Below are 25,956 nucleotides of genomic sequence, written 5' to 3'. Positions count from 1 at the left end.
CTTTGGTATTGATAGTGCTTTGATTCCTTTCCCTTTTAATTTTGTGTAACTTCTGTATTTGTATTTCTGTGTGTGTGTGTGCGCGCACGCATGTGCGCACGTGAGTACCTTGGAGCTCACAAAAAATATCTTACATTAAGTCTGTTCAAAGCTGATGACAATTTAAATTCAAATGCATACAAAAACTCTGCATTTTAACTTCTTCCCCCTCAACACTGTTATTCTTGTCAGTATTTACATTTAATTTGTGTATCTTTTAATATTTTATACTTATTTTTACACTTTTTTCTTAACTTTCATACTACAATTAAAAGTGATTTACCCATCACCATTATAGTAATGCAGTATTCTGTATTTGTTTATATATACATCTTTATTAATGAACTTCATACTTACACTATTGTGTTACCATTTAGCATCCTTTTGTTTCAACCTAAACTCCTATAAGGCAGGTCCAGTGATGAACCCTTTCAGCTTTTGTTTATCTGGGAAAGTCATTATCTCTCCATTTTTGAAGGATAGTTTTGCAGAATACATTATTCTTGCTTGGCAGTTTTATTTCCTTCAGCACTTTAAATAGATCATCCTGCTGTCTTCTAGCCTGCGACATTTCCACTGAAAAATCTCTTATAGTCTTGTAGGGGTTCCCTTGTATGTGACAAGTTTCTATTTTCTCTGCTTTCAAAATTCTCTTTGCTGATAATTTGATTATAATATGTCTTGGTGTGGATTTCTTTGAATCCCTTTGACTTATTGAATCTAGATGTCCATTTCCTACTCTGAATTTGGGAAGTTTTCAGTCATTATTATTTTTGAATAAGCTTTTACTTTCTTCTCTGTCTGGAACTCAGTGCACATATTGGTTTGCTTGATGGTGTACCATAAGTTCCCTTAGCTTTGTTCATACTTTTTCATTTTTCTTTTCTGACTGAATTATTTCCAGTGACTTGTCTTTGAGTTCATTGATCCTTTCTCCTGTTTGATCTAGTCTGTTGATGAACTGCTCAGGTGAATTTTTCACTTCAGCTTTTGTGTTCTTCAGTTCTATGGATTTCTGTTTTGTACTTTCTAAACATTCTCTATCTCTGTTGAAATTCTCATGCTTTGTTAAAATTGTTTATGCTTTGTTCTCTTGCTGGTGGTTAGCATCTTTATGACAGTTATTTTGAATGCTCCATCAGGTAACTCATATAGCTCTGTTTCATTAGGGTTTCTGGATATTTATCTTACTTTGTTTGAAACATCTTTGCCTGATTCTTCATTTTTGACTCTTTACATTAGAGTCTGTGCATTAGACAAAACAGGCACCTCTCATGATCTTCATGGACTAGCCTTGTAAAGAAGGCCATCATTGATCAGCTTGTTCAGAGAGTCTAGGGGCTTCTAAAAACTCTTCCCCTTCCCAGGGAGTAGCAGAAAGCTTTAGTTCTGGTTTGCACACTCTGTGCTGAGTTGAGGAAGGAGGGGAGATATGTTGTCTCCCAGTTCAAATTGCTGTCTCTATTCTTCTCTAGGTGGCTAGACTGTACTGGACCCATTAGAGCTCTAAGATCAGAAGACAGAAGCCTGACCTCTGGGGAGCCCCCTAGGAAAAGTTGGGGTGCTGGATGTGTGAACTAACTCCTTCCCTTCTCTGGGAGAAGCTGCCCTCTTCCCAATTATATGGTGCTATGCTGGGGTCAGGGACTCTGATGAGAGTCTGTCCCAAATCTCGCTACTGGTTTTGGGATTGTGGTTTTGTGTTCACTGGGTGCAGGAGCCTTTCAATTAGTTTCTGGATTTCTCACAAAGGGAATTTGTGAATTGTTGCATGTTTGCACAGGGATAGAGAGTCCATGGCTCCCTACTCCCCTACACCACTGTCTTGCTGATGTCACCCTCAATATGGCTTTTACTTTACCCTATTGTTGACAGTTTCATTGTGGGTAGAATTTTAGGTTGCTGGTTATTTTCTCTCAGCATTTTGAAGATGTTTCACCATCTCATGGATTCTTTAGCTGTTAATAAAATTCCGACACTCAAACTGATTTTCATTCCTTTGTTGGTAATATCATCCTCTGTCTAGTTGTTTTAAAAATATTTTGTCTTTGGTATTTTGAAGTTTTACTCTGTGTTCATTTTCCTTTAACCTGTTTTGGATTATTTGGACTTTCTGAATCTGAAATTTGGTATCTTTCATTGATTTGGGCAAACTCTAGGTCATTATTCTTGAGTAGTTTCTCTGAAATTCCAATTAAATATACATTGGAGCTGCTCATTATATTTTCATTCTCTCTTAATCTCTTGTTCATATTTTCTGTCTTTTATTTCCCCGGGCTATATTCTGGGTGATTTTTTCCCCTCAGATCTTCTAGTTTATTGATTTTTTTAAACTATTTAATCTGCTCAGTTCATTTCAGTTTCTGACTTTAATTGTATTTTTCATTTAAAAATGATTTATTTCCAAATATGCCTAGTAAATTTTGATTATTTCTTTATCATTTATCAGTATTATTTACTTTTTTAAATCAGATAAATGAATATTTCATACTATTTGATAATTCTGACATCTTCAGTCATTGCAGGTAAGAGTTCCTAGAGTGATTTTGAGTTCATGTTCCTTGGAATTTTATTCATCAGGATTCTGGGCATAAAGTATACTCCTCCACAGATTATTTGCATTTGCCTCTTCCAGGTGTGTGAAGTTACTACCAAGCAAGGATAATATTATACTACATTTTTCAGGTTGGGTTTTTTCCCTTCTCCAAAATCACAGAAGTGTGATTTCAGGCTTCAAACTTGTGTGAGAATAAGCTTGTTATACATTCTCAGGGAAGAAATTATCCCCCCTAATTTGTACCTCCTTCACCCAGAGCCAAAGCAGAGAAAAGCACAAATCCCATTATCAACCTCTGAGGACCTACTTATTTTTCCCCTAATTCATCCACTGGAGATGTCCATTTTGAGAATTCTGGCATTAAGCTAGAGAGGATGAGGTCTCTGATTAGACCTCATCACAAGTACTGCCTCCAATGTCACCTTTTCAGAACCCCTACACATTAAAATCCAGGCTTTAGGCTAGCAGGAAGCAGCTAACAAGTACCCCCAACCCCAAGACAAACATCTGTGTGGTACTTTATCATTTTGTACTCACTTCTTCTTCTGTGGTTTCTTGCCTCTGAGGAGTTTCCTCACTTACCAGCTCAATCATTCAATGAAAGGGGTTAAATGCTCTCTGCAGCACTTTAAGGCATTTCTCTGAGTCTTTGTTCAGTCAGATGGCCCCAGTCTCTACTTCTATAAACTATGAGGTGAGGGTCATACAATGAGTATGAAAGAGGAAGAAGGAGTTTGCTGGACAGTGGGAAAGGTTTGAAATGGTGGAAAATGGGAAAGAAAGTTAAATAGTGAAACACTAAATAATAAACAGAATTAATGGTATTCAGAAAAGTTCATAGAGAAAGATCACTTGACAAGACTTTATAGCCCCTGGGCTATAAGGTAGTCTCATTTCTGATACATATTAGCCATAAAACCTTGGATAAATCACATCCTGTTTATACCTACCTACTTCATAGGGTTTTGCAGACAAGTGTTATGAAGTGCTTTGAAAATATTAAATCAGGTGGAATGTAAGGTATTGTAGTCATGTCTTTAGCTATAGAACTGTATCTCAAACTCTTGCCTCACCGGGGAATGGGGGGTGGGAAGGGACTAGGATTTCAAAATGTAGAAAAGATAAACAAGATTGTACTGTGTAGCACAGGGAAATATATACAGGATCTTGTAGTGGCTCACAGTGAAAGAAAATGTGACAATGAATGTATGTATGTTCATGTATAACTGAAAAAATTGTGCTCTACACTGGAATTTGACACAATATTGTAAAATGACTATAACTCAATAAAAGAAATGTTAAAAAAACTAAAAAAATAAAAAATAAAAAAATAAAGTGATTATAAAACAAACAAAAAAACCCAAATCAAACTCTTACCTCACCAATGATCTTAGGAAAAACAGAATCAAGTTAATGAGTAAAGTAGTTTAGTGGATTTGGACAAAAACAGTTTATAATCACAGTTACAGATTTAAAAAAATCCAACACGGAACAGAACCATGATTTTCAGTAAATAGTAAATGACATGATATGAAACTTATTTGTTTTGTAAACTTTTCTGTTTAATAGGATTTGCTGAACTCAAATTAGTAAAGCCCTAATTACTATGGGCTGTTTGCCATGATATAAAAATAGTTTTGCTAGGTAAAACTCTAATATATTAAAATGGCTTCATTGGTAAGATTTTACCTGTAGTGATCAAAATTAACTATCTAACCCAAGAAAATCTAAGAGAATCTCAGCATTCATATCACAGCCAGAAAACATAAAGATCCCAGAAAGTACACAAATAATTTACCTCATATGTTCATCAAAATTAAGTTAACTCTTAAATTTTAGATGGCTAAATATTTTCAAGATTTTGGCCTTTTCAAGATTGTCATTCAAAAATATATTCACTGTTGTTCTATGAGATAAAAATATGAGAAAATAACTTCTTATTCTTAAGGAGTTTCCATTTTAGGTGGTAAATATACTTTTGTGAGAAATCACAGAACATTGTAACAAAACCGAAGCACCTATAAGTTGAACATACCATTAATATTTGGAAGAACATATCCAATGTCAGGGACAATGATAGCATCTATGAATGTAAGAATTAAGATTCTGAATTTAATTTTCCTAGTTGTTTTGGCATTGTGATTTAGTCACTGCATTTTATCCTGATTAAGCAACTGGCACTCAGGTTACAAAATTGCAAGAAAAAATGTCAATATGAGCCTTAATGATGAACTCATTGACTTTGGCACGAATCACAATATACTCCAACTCTCATTTTAAGTCCTTTTACTTGTTCCAATGGTAGACAGCATGTTTTATCAGATAATCTGTTTTAAAGACTGAAATCTTCTTTGGTAAAAGTGCAGGAGTGTGAACCTTTCTCTGGTAAAGTACATGTTCTATTGATCATGCCAGAAGAAGTTCAATAGGTGTTAGTAGATTAGCGTACAGGGCTCCCCCCCGACCAACTATCTGCTTTTCAGAGGGTTAAGTATGGTAAGTCTAATTATTTCAGAAAGGGCTTTTTTCCCTTATCTCAATTCCATTCAAGTGTAGTCAACAAAAGAAAAAAGTGGCTTAGGCAGTCTTAACTTTTTGAAAACTTATTTTTAGGAGACCCATTAAATGTGTTCAAAGTAGTAATGGTTGTTTCACTAACTTTATTTTTATACTGCTCCATGGTCCTTTGTAACTAAGCCCCTAAAGTTAGAATGTTTTTAATTAGTGAGAAATGGATACAAAAAATACTTCAAAGAGGTCAAAAGTAAAATGAAATTGGCATTTAATATGACAGTAAAGATAGAGTGATTTGGTAATCAAGAAGCACCAACTATTCAAAACAGATAGAAGGGCTTTTTGGTTTAAAAAAATCAAATGTTAGTTGAGTTTTGTATTTGTCACTATGTAGTCTTTCCCTGCCACTTTGCTATAATACAAAGAACTCACTGGGAAAGCTTCATTCATTCAGAATGATCAACAGACATGTGCTTCCATTTACATGGAATTGATATAAAAATTGGGATTCAAATACTTTAAAAAAAATAGACTCCTCTAGATTTTTTTCTAATGAATAGGGAAATGATTTCTGGATAAAACATCTCTTTTTAAACAGGTTGAAAATGTGTTAAGTATAGTCATGTCTTAAAATTGTTAATTTTATTATAAAAAGACAAGGATAGATAACCTCCACTCTTTCTAGGAGACACTACAAAAAGGAAAAAGCTTTAGTCCGGCTTCTTCCCAAATTATGTTTTTCTAGGTTAACAGAATTTTATTGCTTTTTAAAAAGTACATCACACTAACAAGAGATCCATTTAACAGGAAAATTTTAGACATTCAAATTCTTCCTCATTAGCTTGGAATAACAGCAATAAAAGTCTGAAAACCTAACCTGGATATTGTGTAGTGTATGCTGTAGAAGTATACTTTTAGAATTCTGAGCTTAAAAAAAAGATGCTTTTTTTTTTCTATTGTGATAGTGTTTAGTTACTTTGTGTTTACCTCGGGGTGAGAGGTATGACTGGGAGGGTACAAGGGGACATTTTGGGGCACTGTAAATGCTATGTATCTTAATCTGGGTGGTGGCAATGAGTGTATGTACACGAAAAATTTCACCTAGCTGTACATTTAAGCTTTATGCACTATATGGTACACATTATATTTCAAGAAAAATGTAAAAAGAGTGTTTAGCTACTTTATGAAATGTCCACAATAAATCATTAATATGATTTTATAAGTTACAATATATGGAGGAAAAGCAAGTTATCTGATTCTCATGGCATAAGGATTGCTAGTCACTTTCAGATAAATTAACTACATCTGAAGCTAGAGTAAAGCTTTAGTGATGCGATGTCATTGGTAGTCTATCAGAAATGGTGTCAGGAAGAATGCAATATATCAGTTTAACAATCAAGGATAGAAGCGTTATAACAGCTTGAACAACAACTAGAAGATCAGAACATCTTCAAATAAGTGACATGACTATGGCATGTTTATTTATCACCCATAATTTTTATTTCTGCTTCTTATTGTTTGGGTTTTTGTCAGTGCATTGCCTGGACTTCAAAATGAGGGGGAATTAAAGTTAAATCAGTTTTGTTACATATTTTGTTTTTGGTGTGGTAAAAAGCTGAAGTTATGAATGTGCTTTTAAAATTATGCATTCTACTTCCTACCTATTATGGGTGAAAAGAGTTGGTTTACACAGGAAATACAAACACTTAATCTGCCTCTCAACCCTTTTTTTTTTTTTACTTTTATTCAGAAGTATGTTAATTCTCATCACCTCCAAAAGCCTTTGAGAGGATTAGCTGCATAGACCAATATTGTTCTATATTAGTCAGTATTAAGCATATGATGTCACCTTGTTTCCTCCCCTCCTCAGGCTTTTTTTTTTTTGCGGGGGGGGAAGAGGTGTTTTGGGGGGGAGCAATTCTCGAAATTCCGTGGCTTAAACACCACTAGCTGACACACATGATTGACAACCTTACACTCCCAAACCTGTTTGAAATGGGTCAAATACCCAAGCGCTGCAGAACAATGCAATCCAATCAGCAATTCCTCATAAAAGAGAAAGGGGGTGTGATTAGGTTCCAGCTATTAAGCAAGTTATTGCAAAAACAGTTTGGTGGTTTTTGTTTCTGCAATAGGCACAGGTTAAGACAGTATTTTCTCTCTTAATTGGCTCCGGAAAAAACAGAGAGAGAGAGAGAGACACTAAGCGGTAAGGGGAAGGATAAATAGCCCAAGCATGGAGCAACTGGGGCAAACACCACTCAGGGCTTTACCGAGGTCTTTATACTGACCCTCGGCATTGGTTATTGATCATTAACCCCGCCGGGGAACTATCGAACGGAATCTGTGTGAGGCTTATCGAGCCACAGGAAAAGAGATGCAGGAGGGAATATAAGCTTCTAATAAAAGAAACGCAGCAACAATAGCAGAGGAACAGCTCTGCCTGGTGACGTAATGGCTGGCAGCAGTCCAGCTTCAGCAGAGCTGCTGCTACCTCAGCATCCAACCTCTCTCAACACAGCCCAGCTTCGGCCGAGCTACTGGGGCTGCTACTTCTTGTGATGCCACTTTGTTGGTGCCACCGACACCTTCCCTTAGGGGGCCGACAGCCGAACAAAGGCTGGTCCCGCTGTTTTAAGTTGTCGGAACACACACTCTCACTCACCCCCAAGACCCTCAGTCACCGAGCCAATCGGCTGCTTAAGTTGAAGGCGAGAACCCCGGCGCACACTCCAGCCGTGCCTCGGTTTCCCCAGGCTGCTCTCGAGTCCGCCGCTCCCTGCTCCCCCCACCCCCCTATCCCGCACCCATCCTCAGCCCTACTGGATCGCGGCGGCCCCGCTCTCCCGCCCGGCCCCGCGTGCCGGTCCTCCCGCCTTACCTCCGCCAGGTAGAGGTTGAGGAGACAGAGCGTGGAGAACTGGAGACAGGAGGGGAAGCAGTAGAGCAGCCAGTGGGGGAAGAAGTGCAGGTGAGCGGGCGGCCGGAGCAGGGGCAGGGAGCCGCTGAGCGAGAAGGCGGCGGAGAAGAGGGTGGTCCTGAGCGCTGCCCACAGGAGACAGAGGAAGAGGCAAAGGCTCTGGTAACTCAGCCGCCGCTCGCGGTACAGAAGCAGCCGCCACAGCTGCAGGTAGGCAAAGGCGAAGAGAGCGGCGTAGAGCAGGGCGTGCAGGATGCTCAGCGCCAACTGCACCGAGCCCGGCACCGCGGCGCCTGAGGCGGCAGCGACTGCGCCTCCGCCTCCGCCGCCCCCGCCGGGCGTCGAGGGCTCGCGGCCGGCCGCCGGACCCGGCACGGTCACCCTCATGAGGGGACTGGGGGGCGAGAGAGAGAGAGCGCGGGAAGGAAGGGGCCGGACTCGGAGCCGCCGTCGAGGGGGAGAAGGATTTCCCCCTGACCCCCCACCCACCCCAACCTCCAGCCCCAGGAAGCGCCGTGACAGGACCCGGAGCCCCGCGGAGAGCAGCCGCGGCTCCCCGGACCCCGCCTCCTCTCCCCGCCCCCCCGGGGGTCTCGGCTCCTCCTGCTGCGGCTCGCTCGGTAGCTGCAAAAAACAACTCTCGGCTGGAGACAATCAGCTGAGAAACCCGAGCATTTGAGGCGCTCGCTCCGCACCGTGGGCTCGCGCCGATTGGTCCAGGCGGGCACGCCCCCTGCGCGCCGCGCTCGGAAGGCCACGGGCTGCAGGACCCGTCGCTCCAGGGCCCCAAGATCTGATTGGGCTTCCGCTTTACCCGCTTTCTCCCTCCCCTTCACTCCCCACCCACGCTGCCGATTGGCCCGGCAACTGCACCGCCCAAGCGCGCCGGCGGGCGGACTCGGTGGTCCCGTCACCGGGGCGGCTCTCGCTCCGCCCCCTGCTCATCCCATTGGCTGGAGAGGCCGCACGTAAGGCCCACGAGGAGAGGGAGGAGCCTCGCGGGTGGTTTTTTGCCCAGCAAGCTGGCTCCACCGAGCGGTGGTGGCTGCTGGCGCGGAGAATGGTGGCGTCGTTCCCTCGCAGGTAGGGGGAGCGGTTTGCGGCTGCAGGGTAAGCGGGGCACGGTCCCGCCTTCTGCCTCTCCTTCGCGTGGCGGGAACTGTCGGCTAGCAGTCCGCGCCCCGGGCCTCAGATCCTGTCTTCAGGTCTTGGGAGGTAGGTGGCAGCGCGGTTCCTGCAGGCGAGGAGCTGTGTTTTCTGCTTGCAGAGACGCATGCAAGGATTCAAACCAGAAGGCTCTCACCCAGCGAGGGCCGCACGGGCGAGCTTTGGAGTTTGGCTTAGAAGGGGCCTTACCTGGATCCTTCTTCGGGATGTTTTTCTTTTTTCTTTTTTCCCAGTGTTAGCGGCGAGTAAAACGTGAACCCTTTGTGGTGAGAGGGCAATGGAATGAGGGGAAGGCTGAACGTAAGCTCTAAGCAAAACCCCTTTTCTCCATCGGAAAATGTCCCATAGGAAGAGTGGTACTGGAATGAGTTGGATGTTGAAGCGATCTCTGAGTAGGTGGAAGATGGGACTTGGAAGCTTAGAAATTTGGAAAGATGCTGTGGACATAAGCTTAGGCAAAACGTAAGAAACATAATTGTAAGTCTTTGAGGTATGTCTGGAGAGGAAAAAGTAGAATAGTCTGTGCTCCTTAAATTCCACATGTATTCCCTTCAAGCCTTTGCCCCGAGTGTGGTGGATAGTGGCTATTTCTGGGGCTCAGGGAAGTACAAAACAAAGGCTGTATTATGTTACATACTGCTGTAAATAAATGAGGAGTAAATAGATCTCCCCACGTATACTGGACTGACGTCGTTTTGCTGAGTTTTTCTTCCCGATATTTCGTAATAAAGTGAACAAAGTCGCGCAAAATGATAGAATAATTTGTGGCACATCGCAAATTAAGTATCTCTTTGAAAGACTGCTGTGTTTATTGGTGCAGCCAAGACAGCCTTTCCTAATTCATCATTCTAAGAAGGCTGTTGCTACCCTCTTTGCTCGCTAAGTGATCCACTCGGGAACTTCAAAGTCTCTTGCACTCCACACTCTGGGACAGTAGCTCACCCAGGCACAAGATGCTGTGTGTTTTGGATTCTTTATAGATGTGCTGCAAACTATGACAGATGTTTAGGCCTGGCCCTACTATGTGGAAATCCCTCTGATCAAACATTCAGCTGAGCATGTTGTGCCTAGAGAAGAGTACAACTTGCTGTATGTAAGAAGTTAACAGGCCTAATCCAACATCAATGCTGTAAAGAAGGATCTCAGGTTTATTGGAATTTAAGGCATTTGCCTCATGGATTCTTAGAGAATGTGGTTAGGGCAGTACACAATTCTATTTGAAAGGAGACGAAGTGCTCCTGACCCCAGTGAGTTTACTGATTGCAGTATGTGCTTAAGTACATAAATTAAGCATAAACTCAGAGTTATGTGCTTTGGGGCACTTGTCAAAATCAGGAAAGCCTCTCTTCTCTGGCATGACCCATTTTTGTATCTTCCATAATCAATGCATCAGGTTATGAATAGATTTTCACCATGAAGTGGTTTTTCTTTTTTTCCTATATGCTGTACTCAAAGTGAGAGTAAACAACATCTGGATAGTACTCATTCTAGTTTTAGATCTTTGCTTCTTGTGAGACTGTTTATTTCAGTGTCGTATAGAGTCTGGATAGCTGCCTCTTTTTTCCTCCCCTTTTTGGGGGCATGTATATGGGGGTGCAGATAAAAGATTTTGTCCTAACTGCCTTGAGGGAACTCTTAAATGGAGAGATGTTGACTCCTTTTATTGCCTCTTTTTGATCTTAAATGATAAACTGTGATGAGATCTAATAAACATTTTTTTTGAGGCTAGTTCAGGGAGCAGGTTCTGTTCTCCAACAGCAGCATTAAATTGTAAGCTAATTTTTGAACTTTGTAAGCGTTAAATGCCCCATTTGTTGCAGAAAGTGTCTTTTCCCAGAGAATGATGCCCACAGATCTTGGTATAATTTGTTTAATGTTTACTGTTGTTAATTTCCTCTCTTTTGTCATCTTCTTTTCCTTTTTTTTTTTTTAATGGAGGTATCGGGGATTGAATCCAGGACCTCCTGCATGCTAAGCATGTCCTCTACCACTGAGCTATACCCTACCCCCTCCTCTCTTTCTTGAAAGGGAAAGCCATTAGTTTTATGTTTAATCATAAGGGTAGGCAGAAAGAGGGAAATTAACCAAGGGTCTTCCAGAAAAGCTTACTCTCAGATAATCTCAAATTTGAAATGTGTCCAGATGCATATTGGTTAAATATTGTTCTGAGAGGGCTGATTACTCTAGCACAATGGTCTTTCAAACAGTTAAAAGCAGAAGAACTGTGTGCCACATGTTATTATATATAGGACCCAGTCCCAAAATGAGATTGCTGTTGTAGATAAGGGCCACCAGCTACTCCACCTTCAGGGAGAGGCACATCCATCCCCCTCCCCACACTAGCTGGAGGGTCAGTGTTTTTCTTTTGAAGCACTTCCTTCTCATTGCCCTTGGGGGCTTTCTCAGTATTCTGATGCTGAACAAAACAAACTTTTGTTGCCTTTAGCATTTTATTTGCAAGCTCTAGCCCTTTTGTCCTATAGCCTCACTGATCCATTCTTGCAGTGCTTGTCATCCTCCTGTATCTGCCCTTAGTTAAGTATCACATTTTTTCCCAACTTTTAAATGACCAGTGCATACATACTTGTTTAGAGTTTAGGGATGAGCAAAAGTTAAATCTTGCATACTAACTCTGATTAGTGCTGCCAGGAGCATTATACTGAAGAACTGAGGGCTCCTTCCAGGCCCGAAGGGTAAGGATCTGCACTTGGTTGGGAAGTGTATGTGTGTAGTATTGGCAAACATTTGTCTGTGACTTCCATTTTCTTTTAGTATTGGCACCTGCTCTGGTAGCCGTCGGTTTCTTACTACAGTGAAATTGGGTCAGTTTCGTGTGAATTCTTTGAAATATACTGCCTTAAAATCTGTGATATGTATTTATATTCAAGTCACTCTTCTCTTAGCTGTTACTAAAACAGTAGAGCTAGGTTGGGTTATACTGTAATAACAACCCTAAATCTTCAGAGGTTTAAAACAACATTCCCTTTATGTTTACACTGAATAGGCTGGGAGCATTGCCCCATGCTGTCCACTTTCTGAGACTTGGCTCAACAGAGAAAGCCTCAGTTTGAGTGTTTTTAATCATAATAGCAGAGAAAAAGTGTCTCATGCTTCGTACACACATGCATTGACTCTTGAAAGCTTCCAGAAAGTTACAAATGTCACTTTGTACATTTCATTGGCCAAATCAATTCATGGCCATACCTAACTCAAGGAAGTGGGGACGTATAATTTTAACATGTGTAAAGAACTAGAAACATTTGGACAGTCCACCCTTTTTGTCAACAGATATTCTACTTCCTTTATGTAGTTCATCCTTGGCCCTTCCCAATGGAGATAACCCCTAAATCCCATGCAGTCAATATGTCAAGCTCAGTCTGGGATCTCTGAGTAATGCCCACTCGCTGTAATTTCTGTTAATCTCCTTCAGTCTGGACATTATAAATTGTTGTCTCCATACCCTGTTGAATACATAGAGTAGTGCAGGGACAGATAACTATAATAAGTGTTCGCATTTGGAGGGGAGAAGAATGGAAGACATAGACCAGCCTCTGGACTGTAGCAATTTTGGAATCTTGCTGGGCAGGTGTTGCTGGGGCTCAGGTTGTGTTCCCTGGCTTCTCTTGGTCAGTGCTTCTCAAACTGTTAGGAATGAACAGTTTTTTTTCCCCTTTGATTCCAGTCTACTTTTAATTTTTGTTAAACGCAATAAAAATGAATTGTAAGAAAAGTGAAATGAAAAAAACATATCAAATGACTATCCCAATTTAAAAATAGACTCAGCAGACATAAAATTACTGTGTCAAATTGCTATAAAAGCTTCTAAACATTTACACTCAATTTCTGTGTTTATCTCATTATTGCAGACCAGTAACAAACAGTTCTATTCCAGTACATGCCCTAGAGCATAGTTCTCTATGGTCCTTGGCTTTGCCCTGCAAGAGGTCCTTCCATTTTCACTATCCTTGACCACATCTGATGTGGGCTTTGGATAATATGGCCTCTTTCCATGGCTGAGCAGTTTTGAAGGCTTGCTTCCTGACCCTACAAGGGTGGGGGCTCAAGGATTGTTTTCAGTTTTGAACAGCTAGTCTCTTGAATGGTGGTTCCTCTTTGAGTACCTTTCTTTTCCTCATTAAATACAGTCAACAGCAACTATCACACAGTATTCATTTTCTCTCTTCCAGCCTCTTCTCTTAGGGACATAAATAAGTTCTTTAGCTGCGTGAACTTAGGTACATGCTCATAAATTCATTAGGTACTTGTCACCTCCACATTATTGTAGCGACAGTTTCATCAACAGTTTTGTCTTTCTTTAATATGCATCATTTGTCGAGCTCATGTCTCTATAAGTTTCCTCGAAGAAAGAGTCTCCTTGAGTAGCCCCAGAACAGTTTCCCTGCTGCTTGGCCCCTGAGCCAGTACTCAGGGTTCTTGTTAAGGCAGCACTTCACTTTCACTTTGTGGACCAGTGAAGATAAACTAGATAATGCCACAATAATAACCCCTCAATCTCAGTGGTTTAAGACAGCAGGGTTTGTTTCTTCCTATGTCACAAGCTCATTGCCTATCAGCTGGGGGTTCCCTGGGCTGCGCTCCTTCTGGGAAGCATGCTGACGAACAGCCACTATCTGTGTTTTCAATGGCTGTGACGGAAGGAAAAAAAAGTCCGGTATATCGCACAGTAGCTCTTAAATCCTTGCCCGAGACAGGCCACTTTGGCTCACATTTTATTGGCTCGAAGAAGTCACGTGGTGACCTCAAACATGACCAGCGGTGGGAAGTGCAGGAGCTGAGTGTGATCCTGGTTATACCTGCTGGGAGGACTGGACCCGTTTACCCCGTGCTGCTGAACCAAGGAAGCAAGGCTCCCGTTCTCCAAAGGGACTCATCCTCTGTTATGATATTTAAATTTGAAGCATTAAGTATTGTTTTTTTTACATTTCTAATTACCAGGGGGAGAATGTTACCAAGTTCCCTCTGTTTCTTGTTTCTCTACTCTGTTCTCACTAGGTGTTCTCTTTCCCCACTGTTTCCCATCCACACTTGCCTTCTCTTTAAAGTTCTTTTTATGAGGAGGCCATGTCACTGGGCAAAAGCACTTCATTTACCATGCAGGTGACATGAACACTCTTCTTTGACCCCCACAGGGGCAGATTGGGTTAATATGAGTAGTAGCTATGGAAAATATGATTACATACAAGTAATAATTTTTCTTTTCAAATCAGTGTGAAAAGGTACACTGTTTAACAGAGTCAGATAGTTCTAGAAAGCTTCAAAAGTACCCTTGTTATCTTACCCCCTTCAGTTTCTTGTTCCTTAGAGGCAGTTACTTTCAGCTGCTCACGATTCCTTTTGGCCTTATCTTCCCATTTCCAATAAACTTGGCTTTTAGTCTTGTGAAAAATGAAGATTTAATTCTGTTTTATACCTTTTCCCACCCTGACTACATGCTCCCTTACTTTCTATCTCCCCATCCTCTCAGCTCTGGTTGTCATGGATCTGGTTAAATCATTATTCAGTGTTTATCTTATGATAATGTAAGCTCTGTTTACAGCTGACCTGTGCAGTATTCTCTGCTTTAAGTAATTTGTAAAATAATCAGACTTACCAGAAAGATGGAGCAAACTGCAAAGTTTACTACTGAGTACCTGTCTCCGAATAATCACCGACATCTCTAATTGACGAAATGCATAGTACTTTCACATGTATAATCTAATCTGTCCAGCGAGATGGATGTGGGAGAGTATTCAAGCATCCCAAGTGTGGTTAGACCTTGTGTTGCTACCAAATACATTCCAGGGGAAAAGAATATGTTAACTGTAATGTCCGATTTAGTGTTTAAATGATTGAATTGTAGCCACAAGCCCAGGAAGAATGATATTTTATGCTTGAATCTCATTTGTGCTTTTACTTAAATGTTTAACCTTTTAATTAGGTTGGGGTTATTTCATATAGTAACAAATATTATATAGTTATTCTTTTGACCTCAGGATGCATGCATTCCCCCCTCAGAATATAAAGAAAATATTGGATGACACATTTTATACCATTTTCATTACTATAAAGTGGCTTTAAAATATGCTACTTTAAAATGGCTTTAAAGTATAGTATTTTAATATCAAGGATACCTCTTAATTATATCATTAAAATTACTTTTTATATACCTCTCACAGTCCTCACTCCTCATTCTACTTGAGTTTTTGAACTCTTGGCTCATTATTAAAAATTGATGGCAAATTTGTTCACTGCTTGATATAAACTAGCTCTAGTGAAAATAATTATTAGGAGGTAATCGATGAGTAATTAGCTCCTTTTTTTTTTTTTAGCAATACCTGTTCCTTAAGGAGAGGTGTTCATGTGCTTCTTGATAATATTGAAAGATCAAAGTATATAGACCTTCAACTTACCAAATCTATTGTAAGTTGACGAGTAAGTTGTTTCTTATTACCCCTGAAATGTTAAATTGAAAAGTAAATGGTCTTCATTACCATTGAGATGGTACGTGTCTAATTTAGTATGAGTTTTTCCTACATTTTTCATTCTTTAATTATTTCATTTTTACTGAAAAATTCCACCCTTATCCTTATGAGTAAATTTTTCCTGTCTCCTGTTTTGACATAGTGATCTTTTGTTTAAAAGATAAGGGGTCTATTTGAAATTAAAAAACATTAAAACAAAATTCTCACCTATACCTGTGGATATATCTTTACCTTCCAGAAGTGTGATGTTTTCATGCTATACTAATTTTCCTAACTTATTTTCTTCTAAATGTGGTTAATATATATCATCAGTAGAAAAGCTTCCTGAAAGAAGAAATTGTTCAAAAGAAATTTGCAAGTAGCCAAGTATAAGACAGAGAATTGACAGCAGATGCAGAGGACGGCATGGAAGTAAGTACAGCCTGAAGGACGGTGAGAGGAGGGTGTCTAGAACAATTCTAAGCTCAGGACATAGAACTGAATGAAAATATGAGTTGAAGACACTTGACTTTCTAAACCGTATAAATAAAGCTAAGTTGTCAGCATTACCAAAATGTGTGTTTAGAAGGAATGTTCTTAAGTAGCTTTAATAGATATCTTCTAGAAGATTTAAAGTAAAAAGAAGGTAAATATAGTAAACGTATATTTTGGATCTCATTCCTATGTTAGTGGTTTTAATTGCTATTTGAATATTAGTTGTAAACCCACTCTAAATAGAGAAAGATAAATGCCCAATTTAAAAAATGCGTTGGACAATGTTTGGGAATTAATTTTAGAATCCTTAAAAATGACAGCTCAACATACACCAATAAATAAACTTAAGATTCTTAGTATTACATTTTCAAAAATTTGCAAGTATCAAAAATTAATACTATTATCAAATCAATGTCATTATATATCATCCCCTCTCAAATTTTTATTAGAAGGAAATAGTAAAGTACTAGCAAAATCAGATATGTAAGTAATGCCTTATGTTATTCTTTTTGCAGGTTTTACTTCATTCACTTATTTAACAAATTTGTTCAGAAAAACTTTGTTGAACACATACTCTTGCCAGGGATTGTTCTAGGCAACGGAACACAGCGGTGAACAAAATAGACAAAATCTCTTGCCTGTATGCAGCTACAACTATGATGTCTTCCAGTTTCAATGTGTTTAGAGTTGGCATCTCTTTTGTCATGATGTGCATTTTTTATAAGTCAGCAGTAGACGCTCTACCAGAACTGAGTCCTCAGAAATTTTTCAGTACATTGCAACCAGGAAAAGCCACCTTAGCTTATTTTTGTCAAGCTGGTAAGTATTTTTTTGTATTGTAGTATGATTTTTGTGATGTTCCTATCAGTATACTCAGTGGGAACTTATTATCAGGATTAATAATACATGCTAGAAGGCTGCCTGGGTTTGAATCCTTACTTTGCCACTTGATCTGCTGTGTGACCTTGGTCAAATCACTTAGCCCCTCCTTGTATCTTTTTTGTCATCCATAATAAGGAAATAGTGTGTACTTTATAAATTTTTTGTGAGGATTAAATGACTTTACTCATGTGTCTAGTCCATAGTAAATACTAGATAAGAATTAGCTGTTAATATAATAACATCTGAAATTCATCTAATCATTTTTAAAAGTATACTTTTTGATATTTTTAGCATGTGAATATTTTAAGTGTTTTAAAACTTTAAATATAGTATTTGAAGTGCTTTAATAATCTGCTTTAGCTATACCATTAATAACACTGAATTAATATAACTGTTGAACATAACTAATCATTGTAATGGTTTCATTTAAGTTTTCATGCCTTAAAAAATATTATTCTTAGAATAAGTAAGTGAGTTGAATTCACATTTTTGTTGGCTCCCTTATTATAGTCATGATTTGAAAATGTCATTTTAAAATCATTTTGAAAGTTTCATGCATCTGTACACGTGTGTTGTGTATGTAGTATTAAACTTGGATAAATAATGCCAAATGCTCCATTTAAATTAAACATTTATTTGTTCAATTCATGTTTTAGAAAGCTTTTAAGGTCCGTTACAAAGTGAAAGTATGTCATGATAAAAGCATTACAAATAAGGATAGTGAGGCAGCAGGGAATAAGGGTGCAAACATATGTCACTAGGTTTGTTTAGTCACTTGATTATTTGTTGTTGCATACTATTTGGGCAAACTAATATAGTTGCTTCAGCTAAAGCTTGGGCTTTAATTTTAAAAATTCATCTTTCCTAAGGGGCAAGTCATAAAACATTCATAAAACATTTCTTATTTTAGATTCTCCAAGTACCTCTGTGTTTCTTGAAGAACTGAATGAGGCTGTAAAACCTCTCCAGGACTATGGAATTTCAGTGGCAAAGGTAGAAAAATATTTATGTTGATAGATTAGTGACAAACATTTTACAACTGTATGACCTAAGATTGAGTGTCTAAAAATACTGTGTTGTTTCACATCTTTTTCCAAACTGGAAAAACATTTTTTTAACCTATTTTTTTTTTCATAAGAATAAATAGAAGTAGAGATAGTTCCAGACTGTTGTATAATTAGTACATATCGAGGGGGAAAAAGGCTATTTAAAATTCTTTAGCTTAAAACTTTATTTTGTAAGCCATTCTATTGGTGTCATTTTTCAATCTTACATTTAGGCTTTTTTTTTTTGCCTGACAAATCTATAACAATTCAACTATTCACAATTCAACTATTTAAAAAATTTCTATTAGCACAAACTGAGGTAACCAAAATTGAGGTAATTGAAGTATTTTTTTCTTTTCTATTCTTCTAAGTCTTTATAATCCCTTATGTTGTGGTTTCTCATACTTAGAGAAATGCTAAAATGACCTAATTTGATATTTCATATTTATTTTTTTTTCCAAAAAGTGTTCAGATGTGCCCTAGAGTATTATGGCAAATGTCTACATGCACCGTGGGTTAGATAGCTACGTGAGCCTTTCATTTAGTTTAAACTTAGTGACTATTAAATTCTTTCTGATTAGTCTCTACCTGACTGTGTACATTTATTCTTTCTTAGTTCATTAGCCTTCCTCCCTTGAGAGATTCCTGCTGTCCTTCTTGGTCCCTGCAGCTAGAGTTCCCTGGGCGGGAAGCACAGAAAAGTTAACTAACTGTGACCTGTAGGGGGAAACTGGTCACTTTTGGCACAGAACACTTCTGATACCAAGTGTGTGCGTTTCCCACACCAACTGTGACACTAAGAACCCAAAGTTAGCAGAGACCCCACCAATTAAGTCCTGTGAGACTGCCTCTCCTTCTGGACGCCAGTCACAGGAGTGGGTCCCCAGGTTTCCTCCTACTTCTGTGGGACTTGGCTGCACACGGGGGCTCTCAGAACCCCTCCTCAGGCTCCATAATGTTCTCTAATGGCTCACAGAACTCGGGGAAAGACTTTACTTACTATTGCTGGCTTCTTAAAAAGGCTATGTCTCAGGAACAGCCAAATGGAAGAGATGCCTAGGGCAGGGTCTGGAAGAGTCTCAAGAGCAGGAGCTTCTATCCTCGTGCAGTTTGGGGGGTGTCCTTCTCCTGGTACTTGGATGTGTTTACTGTGAGCTCTCCCTACCCTGTTGTTTACGTATTTTTGGAGGTTCCATTATGTAGGCATGATTGATCAAATCATTGGCCACCGGTGTTTAACTCCATCTCCAGCCCTAAGGATTGGAGGAAGGTGCTGAAAGTTCCAACTCTCTAATCTTGCCTTTGTCTTACTGGCAACCAGCCCCCATCCTGAGGCTGTCTACAGGCCCCCAGCCACCAGTCCTCTCATTAGGATAGAAACAGACCCTCATCACTCCCGAAGATTCCAATTTGGGGTTAAAGACCAAATATTAGAACAAAAGATACTCCTAGCACTCCTGTCAATTCATGAAATCACAGAGTTTTAGGAGCTCTGTGTCAGGAACCAGGGGTGGAGACCAACTGTATCAATGTATTTCTTAGTATGTCACGGGTTACAGACCTTGAGAAAAATCTTTTTTTTTTTAATGTCAATTCTGTTTGTATAGAGGCCTCAGTTAACTCTGAGCAACTGCTTATACTGTAGAATGATAATGGCTCTTATCTCTGAGGACGTCTGAATAAAATTTTAAACTGAAATTTAGAAATGAGATAGTCGGTTGGTATGACACTCAAAAGGGGTAATCATGCTATTTATCTAGTAATGAGTAAACAACTAGTAACTGTGAGTCTAGTAATTGAAGTAGAGTATTAAGGTTCATCCCAGGGGTTAAACTGGGAAGTACGAGTTCCTAAAGCTTTTACAGTTGAGGTCGAAGCTATGTGGATAGCAGACTGTGGTGGGACAGACCTGTACTGAGCACCTGGCTCCGCCCCTTGTACCTAGTAGATACTTAGTACTGTTGATGAGATTGAAATGGACTTACTATATTTAGTCTTTTATTGGATAGAAAGATAACCAAGACCCAGTCTCTTTCTTTGGAGAGTATATTTCTGAAGTAGGAGGGCTAAAACATATTCACAGACCATTTTAATAAGAGATAAAGGAAAGAAATCTTACAGGATTGTCAGGGTGGAAGGTCACATACGGTATTGGGAAAGACTTCACAAAAAGTAGCATTTTGAGATTGTCTTCAGAAGTCAAGATTTCAGGAGGCAGAGGCAGGTGAAGAAAACACTGAAATACAAATGGATGAAATGTTCCAGGTAAGGAAAAGGCTGGGAACAGTAAAGAGACCCAATTTATGCCATTTAGAAATGTGTCTTAATATGAAGGCTTTAGGAATCTGCAAGGTAACTGAAGGAAAAAGATGTATCTTTGAGAGTAATAACCAGAAGAAAGCTGGTATGCTTATATTACTCTTATCATTTTTTAGACCTTAAAAAACCTCTGCCTCATCCTTTCTATCATAACCAACCCATCAATAAGCCCTTCAGGTTCTACTATCAAAACTTTCCAAATCTGACCACTTCCTGTACCTTCACTTTTATCCCTTCCTTGTCCAAACTGCTGTCACTTCTCCTCTGGAAAACCACAATAGCTCCTCCTAGTACTTGGCCTTCCTCCTTTCGCTTTTGTCTCACCAAACCCTTCTCCACATGTAAGTCAGAAGTGTCAGATCTCACTGCTACCCCCTCAGAAAGGCTTCCTGTTACAGTTCTGATGAAATCGAAACTCCTCATTCTTTGGACACTGGCTTCCTCTAGTCTCATTTTCTGTTCCTCCACTTTGCTCAGTTTGTTCCCAACACGTGCTGGTCATTTTTTGTTACTTGAACCTGCTAAATGTGTATTTCCACAAAGCCTTTACAGGTGTTTTCCCCTCTGCTTAGAATTCATCTCTTCCACATACTTACATATTTGTACGCATCACTTCATCACTTCAGTTCTTTGAGCAGTTACTCAATTACTGCAAATGTCACCTCTTTAGTGAAGCCTTCTTTGATTACTTATCTAGAAATATCCTATCATACACTATCCTCTTAATTTTTTTTTCCTTCATAGCACTTAACATTACATACTAATTCATTTTTAAATGGTTTGTCTCTACTTTCAGAATGTAAGTTCTAAAGATAAAGATTTTAATTTGGAACTTAACTGTACTCTAAGGGATGAGAACAGGGACTAACATATGGTAGGTGTTCAAATACGTGTTGAGTGGATGAATGGACAAATCTATTGTCATAATACGAACTATCCCCTATGCTCTGACTTTTAAAAATTCTTTAAAAATTATATACACTAAAATTCACTCTTTTTGGTTAAGACTGTACTCTGATTTTTAATTCTGATTCTCTATTCCTCATCTCTTTTCTGAGTATCATTTCTCCTTTTGTAGCTTTTTAACAAACAAATGTAGTTTTCCCAGTTGTCACGCTTCTTCCTCAAACTGTTAAAATTTACTGGAAAAACAGGAAAAAAGTGTCTTTAAAAAAACCCCCAAAACTTAACAAAATGTAAAACAAAATACTAACTGTTCTTCCAGCCTTACTGTTGGTAAGTTATGTTGGTGGCTTATCTAAAAACGTCTTCATCCTCTCTTTCCTTCCCTCCTCCGTCCCGTGCTGCATATTACATGCTCGGTCTTCGCCCGAGTTTTACTTACTGTATTTGTGAAAAATCTCTTGAATCTCTTCTGTCCTTTTCTGCTTTACTCCAAGTGCCAGTCATCCCGACCTGTAGTGAGGTGACACTCTGTTAAGCTGCTCCTTGCCTTTGTGCTCTCATGCCTTCCATTTTATCTTCATGTTGCTGCCAGGATTGGCCTTATGATTTTCCGAGTCCTGATTATACGCTATTGAGGGCTGTTGTGGCAGCTCTGACATCATCAGGGCCTCAGGCTCGTTCTTTCTGTTGCACTCTTCTTACAAGGGTTCCTTTTTTGAAGATGCCATATGGTCCGTGATGACTGCTGGTGCCTACCTGTCTTGTCTGTGTCTTTGTTGGGAAGAAGTGGAAAGAGCAAGCGTATCAGTCAATCCCCTTTTAAAATCCTCCTGGGAATCCCAACCCAGTGACTTATCCTGACATCACTTAGCCATCCTTAGCTACTGGGGGAGTCTGGAAAAGTCTTTTAGTGGGGCACTTGCTTTTAGCAAAGTTCTGTTAGTGAAGCAAAAGGGGAGGAGGATGGATTTTGGGTAAGAAACCAGCAGTATCTGCCATACCAGCTACTGAGATGCTTTCCCGGTCCCAACTTACCCATCACTTCTGTGCTTCCTGGCTTTGGCTCATGATTTTTCTGTCCTGCCTTAATTGTTTCCTTCCTTTTCTACCTAGTTACCGCCTACTTGCTTCATACGATTAAATTAAATCTTAGATAGAATTAAATATAACTCTTAGGTGTAGAAACAGTTCCTTTCTCTAGATTACCTCAAGCACTTGAAGAAGTGAGCAATTACAGGATACAAATCAGAAAGGAAAGTAAAATAAGAAATTTGACCTGGAGACAAACTGTAATGTTTAATTTTCTTTCTTGTTTCCCTAACCAAGAAACTTGACCTTTTGATATAGACTTTAAACGCTAAATATAATCTTTCAAAGGTTAATTGTGTCACAGAAGAAACATCAAGATACTGTGGAAAAGAAAAGGATTTGATGAAGGCATATTTATTCAGGTAAACTTTTTTTTTTTTTGAGTGGGATGGACAAATATAAAGCTATACTTCTAGAATATTCAAGTATACAGAATATCACTAAGCCAGACTAAAGTATGCAGTGGGGGGCATACGGAGCTTAGCAGAAAGTCCAGGTAATAGATTTGTTACCTCCACTTTGCCTTCCTTAGATGTAAAATGAGGAGAGTAACACATACCTCATAGGGTTGTTTTGAATATCATGTGAGAATCTTATGTAAGTTCCGACTACAAACGCCCGGTAAGTAAGCACTCAGCAAACTTAGTCTTCTCAGTAGATATGTTAGGTTTATATTTGGGTGTGAAATAAATGTTCCTTATTTTTGAGGGATCTGCGGATGTCCAGGGTACAAATTCCTCCACGCTTGGGTCTGCTGATCTGAGTTTTCTCAAAATCCTTCCCTCCAGCCCTTGGGATTTGGCCTGGGAAGTGAGGAGAAAACCTGTCTGCCCAGGGACCTACTGTTGAGGACACTTCCTTCTCTCTCCTACTTGTCCCCTTCCCAGCCCATCTGGGGACCCCGTGTGCTGGGAGATGAGGAAGCTGGTAGGAAGCCTTGTTGGGGCTCATGTTTTTTTTTTTGAGTCATTTTGCTGGGCCCAGGGCCTAAGCTTTTCAAAGTCAACACATTTATGAGTGTATTTCAATAAGTATTGAGTGTATGTGGCCAGTAGGTACATGGGGTAATGGATAGGACATAGGTTCGAACACCAAAGAACTTTCAGCCTAGTGTGTTAGAGAGACAAGGGGATTGAATGCTAAGGAAATATTTCTGTAATGCTTTTTAAAACTTTTTACAGGGGCAACATATTACTCAGAGAATTCCCGACTGATACCTTGTTTGATGTGAATGCCATCATTGCTCATGTTCTCTTGTAAGTACGGGGTTACCCATTCACTTACTCCCTTGTTATTTATCTGTCAATTTCATTTTAGACAACCACAATCCATTATGATATCTTAGGGTCTTAACATTATATTTGTAGGAATCAGTTTCACACAAATTGCTGGTCTATCTTCCCACGTAGAGGGTCTAAAATTTTTTAAGTGGTGAGGGATGTGGAAATAGGATATTCTGTATAAAAGTTGAAGATGGTGCAGCATGCCACATGGGTCACACTGCTGCTCTTGCAGTGGAGTGAGGGTTCTATCTGTGCAGTGAGGATTTTACTAGGTAAGCAGCTCATCTTTGCTGTTCTCACCAGGGTTTTTAAAGTGTCTAGCTTCCTTTTCACCCCAGCCTGATTTTTTTTCTGGAGTCGATGTCTGCTCAGTAAGTGCAGAAACATTTCAAATGATCCCAGCACATACCTGAATGTTTATTGAGAGAGAGTGAAATTAATTTAACCTTCTTGGCATGGCATCTTCATGCCTGGGATCCAGACCTTCCTGGGGCCCATTCCTGCCGTCTCTCCCTGAGCGAAGTAGTGTTCTCTCTGGTGACAAAGCTGGAAGCCATGCCTTGTGAAGGACACAAGTTTACATAGACTTTTCCAATTTCACGTCGCCGTGGGTCTCTTGCCCCCTGAGACCTTTGCTGATGTTGACTGTCTTTGTTGTCTGCGTGGCTCCCGTTTTCCTTCTCTTCTCCGACCCGATTCTCACAAAAATTGGGTGAAAGTTAAGTTACAGGAAACTCAAAACTTACAGGTGAAAAGTTGTGGTTATCACTTTACAAATGGACACTTTTAAATGTTTCAGTACTAATAATATATTAATGAAATCCCTGACAACCATGGGCCCTGAGGCCTGTGGGCTGAGCAGCCAGTTGTAAGGGGTCAAGGATGGCCTTTTGACGGAGGAATTCCAAAGAGCTGCTGGGCTTCCTTGGAAGCCTGTTCCCGGGATAGAAAAGGGGTGGCTGTCTTGAAGGTGGGGGTGTGGTGGGGGGGTCATAAAAAGCTTAGCAGAAAGTCCAAGTCATAGATACTTGTTCTCAGGAAGCTTACTAGCTTCTCCTCTTTTTACAAGGGATACCCGATGACTGTCTTTGACCCAAAAAGGAGGGTGAAGAAGCAGAGAAAAAAAGGTTCTTTAAGGGATGGGGGGGAGGATCCTAAGATTGTCTTTGACAAGTTTGACAGCAAATCCTGGAGCGGCAGGTCCACGCTGAGCAACCTGATGACAAGGTGGTTTTGAAACAGTTGGGCCTTAGATGTGGAGAGGCTGTCTGTGCTGGGGACCCTGTTACCTGAACTGGTTAGCCTGTGGGGCTTGTGTCATTCGATCCTGCTGTGGTGTCCTGTTCCCTGGGCTATACTACTGGGGATTTATAGAACACGAATTCCACAAATAGGGTATTCCCCATGTTCCTGCCACGTGCCACGTGCCAGACATTTGTAAGGCATTGGAGATACAAAACAGAATAAGATGTGACTTCTTTTCTCTAGGAATTTGGGATTTTGTCACAGAGACAGGGAATATAAACAGAAAATATTATGTAGGAAGTAAAATAGTAGAAGTATGTCCACACGGGTCCACAGGGTAGGGCATAGTTCCTGGTGTGTCTAGAATGAGGGTGGGTATTTGTTAAGAAGGTTTCCTGAAGGATGTGGCACTTGGGATAAGCCTTAAAGGATGAGCAGGAGTTTGCTTGATGAAGAAATGGAAGGTGGAATAAGCGGGGGAACTGTGAGTCCAGGCATGGAGGTTAGAGCAGTTGGGAGAGGGTAGTTTTTAGTGGAGTGTGACATGTGAAGCAGGAAATGAGAGCAGAGAAGTAGGCAAGGGGTCCAAGGAAGGGATCTCTGTTCACCATGGGAAGAAGTTGAAGCTTTTGGGTAGCAACTGGAGGGTGAGGAGTCCAGCTCCGGGCCAGAATCCTTGAGTGATCTTTCAGGCCCAACCACAGGCAGCTGCAGGCTTTGCCTGGCAGGCTTCATGGAGGGAAGGCGCCTGCCTACACGGACTTGGTGCATAGCCAGCGCATTGCAGTTTTCTAGAGGAAACGGAGGTCAGGGACTCAGGCCTCTACTCCACCTCAATCCCCCAGGCCAGACATGTTCATGTATATATACCTGCCTTTATTTTATTTTTCACTTTTTAATAATTTTTTATTGAAGAAAATGAATTTTAACAAAGCCAAATTTATCAGTTTTATCTTTCATGGTTAGTACTTTTTATGTCCAGTTTAAGAAATCTTTGTCAACCCCAAGAATATGATTTTCTTCTATATTTTAT

General features: G+C 40.0%; 2 protein-coding genes across 8 annotated transcripts in view; one reads left to right on the top strand and one right to left on the bottom strand.

Moving 5' to 3' along the window:
- GPR137C (G protein-coupled receptor 137C) overlaps positions 1-8,417 on the bottom strand; it is a 53,284-nt gene extending 44,867 nt beyond the window's left edge. The window contains exon 1 of the mRNA XM_031453731.2: positions 7,992-8,417. Within this exon, the coding sequence (XP_031309591.2) occupies positions 7,992-8,417 (426 nt within the window). The remainder of the gene's footprint in view (positions 1-7,991) is intronic.
- Positions 8,418-9,023: 606 nt separating this feature from the next.
- The window catches only part of TXNDC16 (thioredoxin domain containing 16), a 76,525-nt gene continuing 59,592 nt past the window's right edge, over positions 9,024-25,956 (top strand). Inside the window, exons 1-7 of one of the 7 annotated variants that reach the window (XM_010982922.3) lie at positions 9,036-9,245; positions 15,527-15,617; positions 15,995-16,090; positions 16,669-16,972; positions 17,946-18,028; positions 22,684-22,757; positions 23,577-23,651. In XM_010982922.3, the coding sequence (XP_010981224.3) occupies positions 16,810-16,972; positions 17,946-18,028; positions 22,684-22,757; positions 23,577-23,651 (395 nt within the window). In that variant the 5' untranslated portion in view covers positions 9,036-9,245; positions 15,527-15,617; positions 15,995-16,090; positions 16,669-16,809. Of the gene's footprint in view, positions 9,246-15,526; positions 15,618-15,991; positions 16,091-16,668; positions 16,973-17,945; positions 18,029-22,683; positions 22,758-23,576; positions 23,652-25,956 lie in introns of all 7 variants that reach the window. The other 6 variants (XM_010982920.3, XM_031453727.2, XM_031453728.2 and 3 more) reach the window with 6 other exon arrangements.

The sequence above is a fragment of the Camelus dromedarius genome, chromosome 5 (genome assembly GCF_036321535.1).
Source record: "Camelus dromedarius isolate mCamDro1 chromosome 5, mCamDro1.pat, whole genome shotgun sequence".
NCBI lineage: Eukaryota > Metazoa > Chordata > Mammalia > Artiodactyla > Camelidae > Camelus > Camelus dromedarius.
This window is presented reverse-complemented; position numbering and strand designations above follow the sequence as displayed.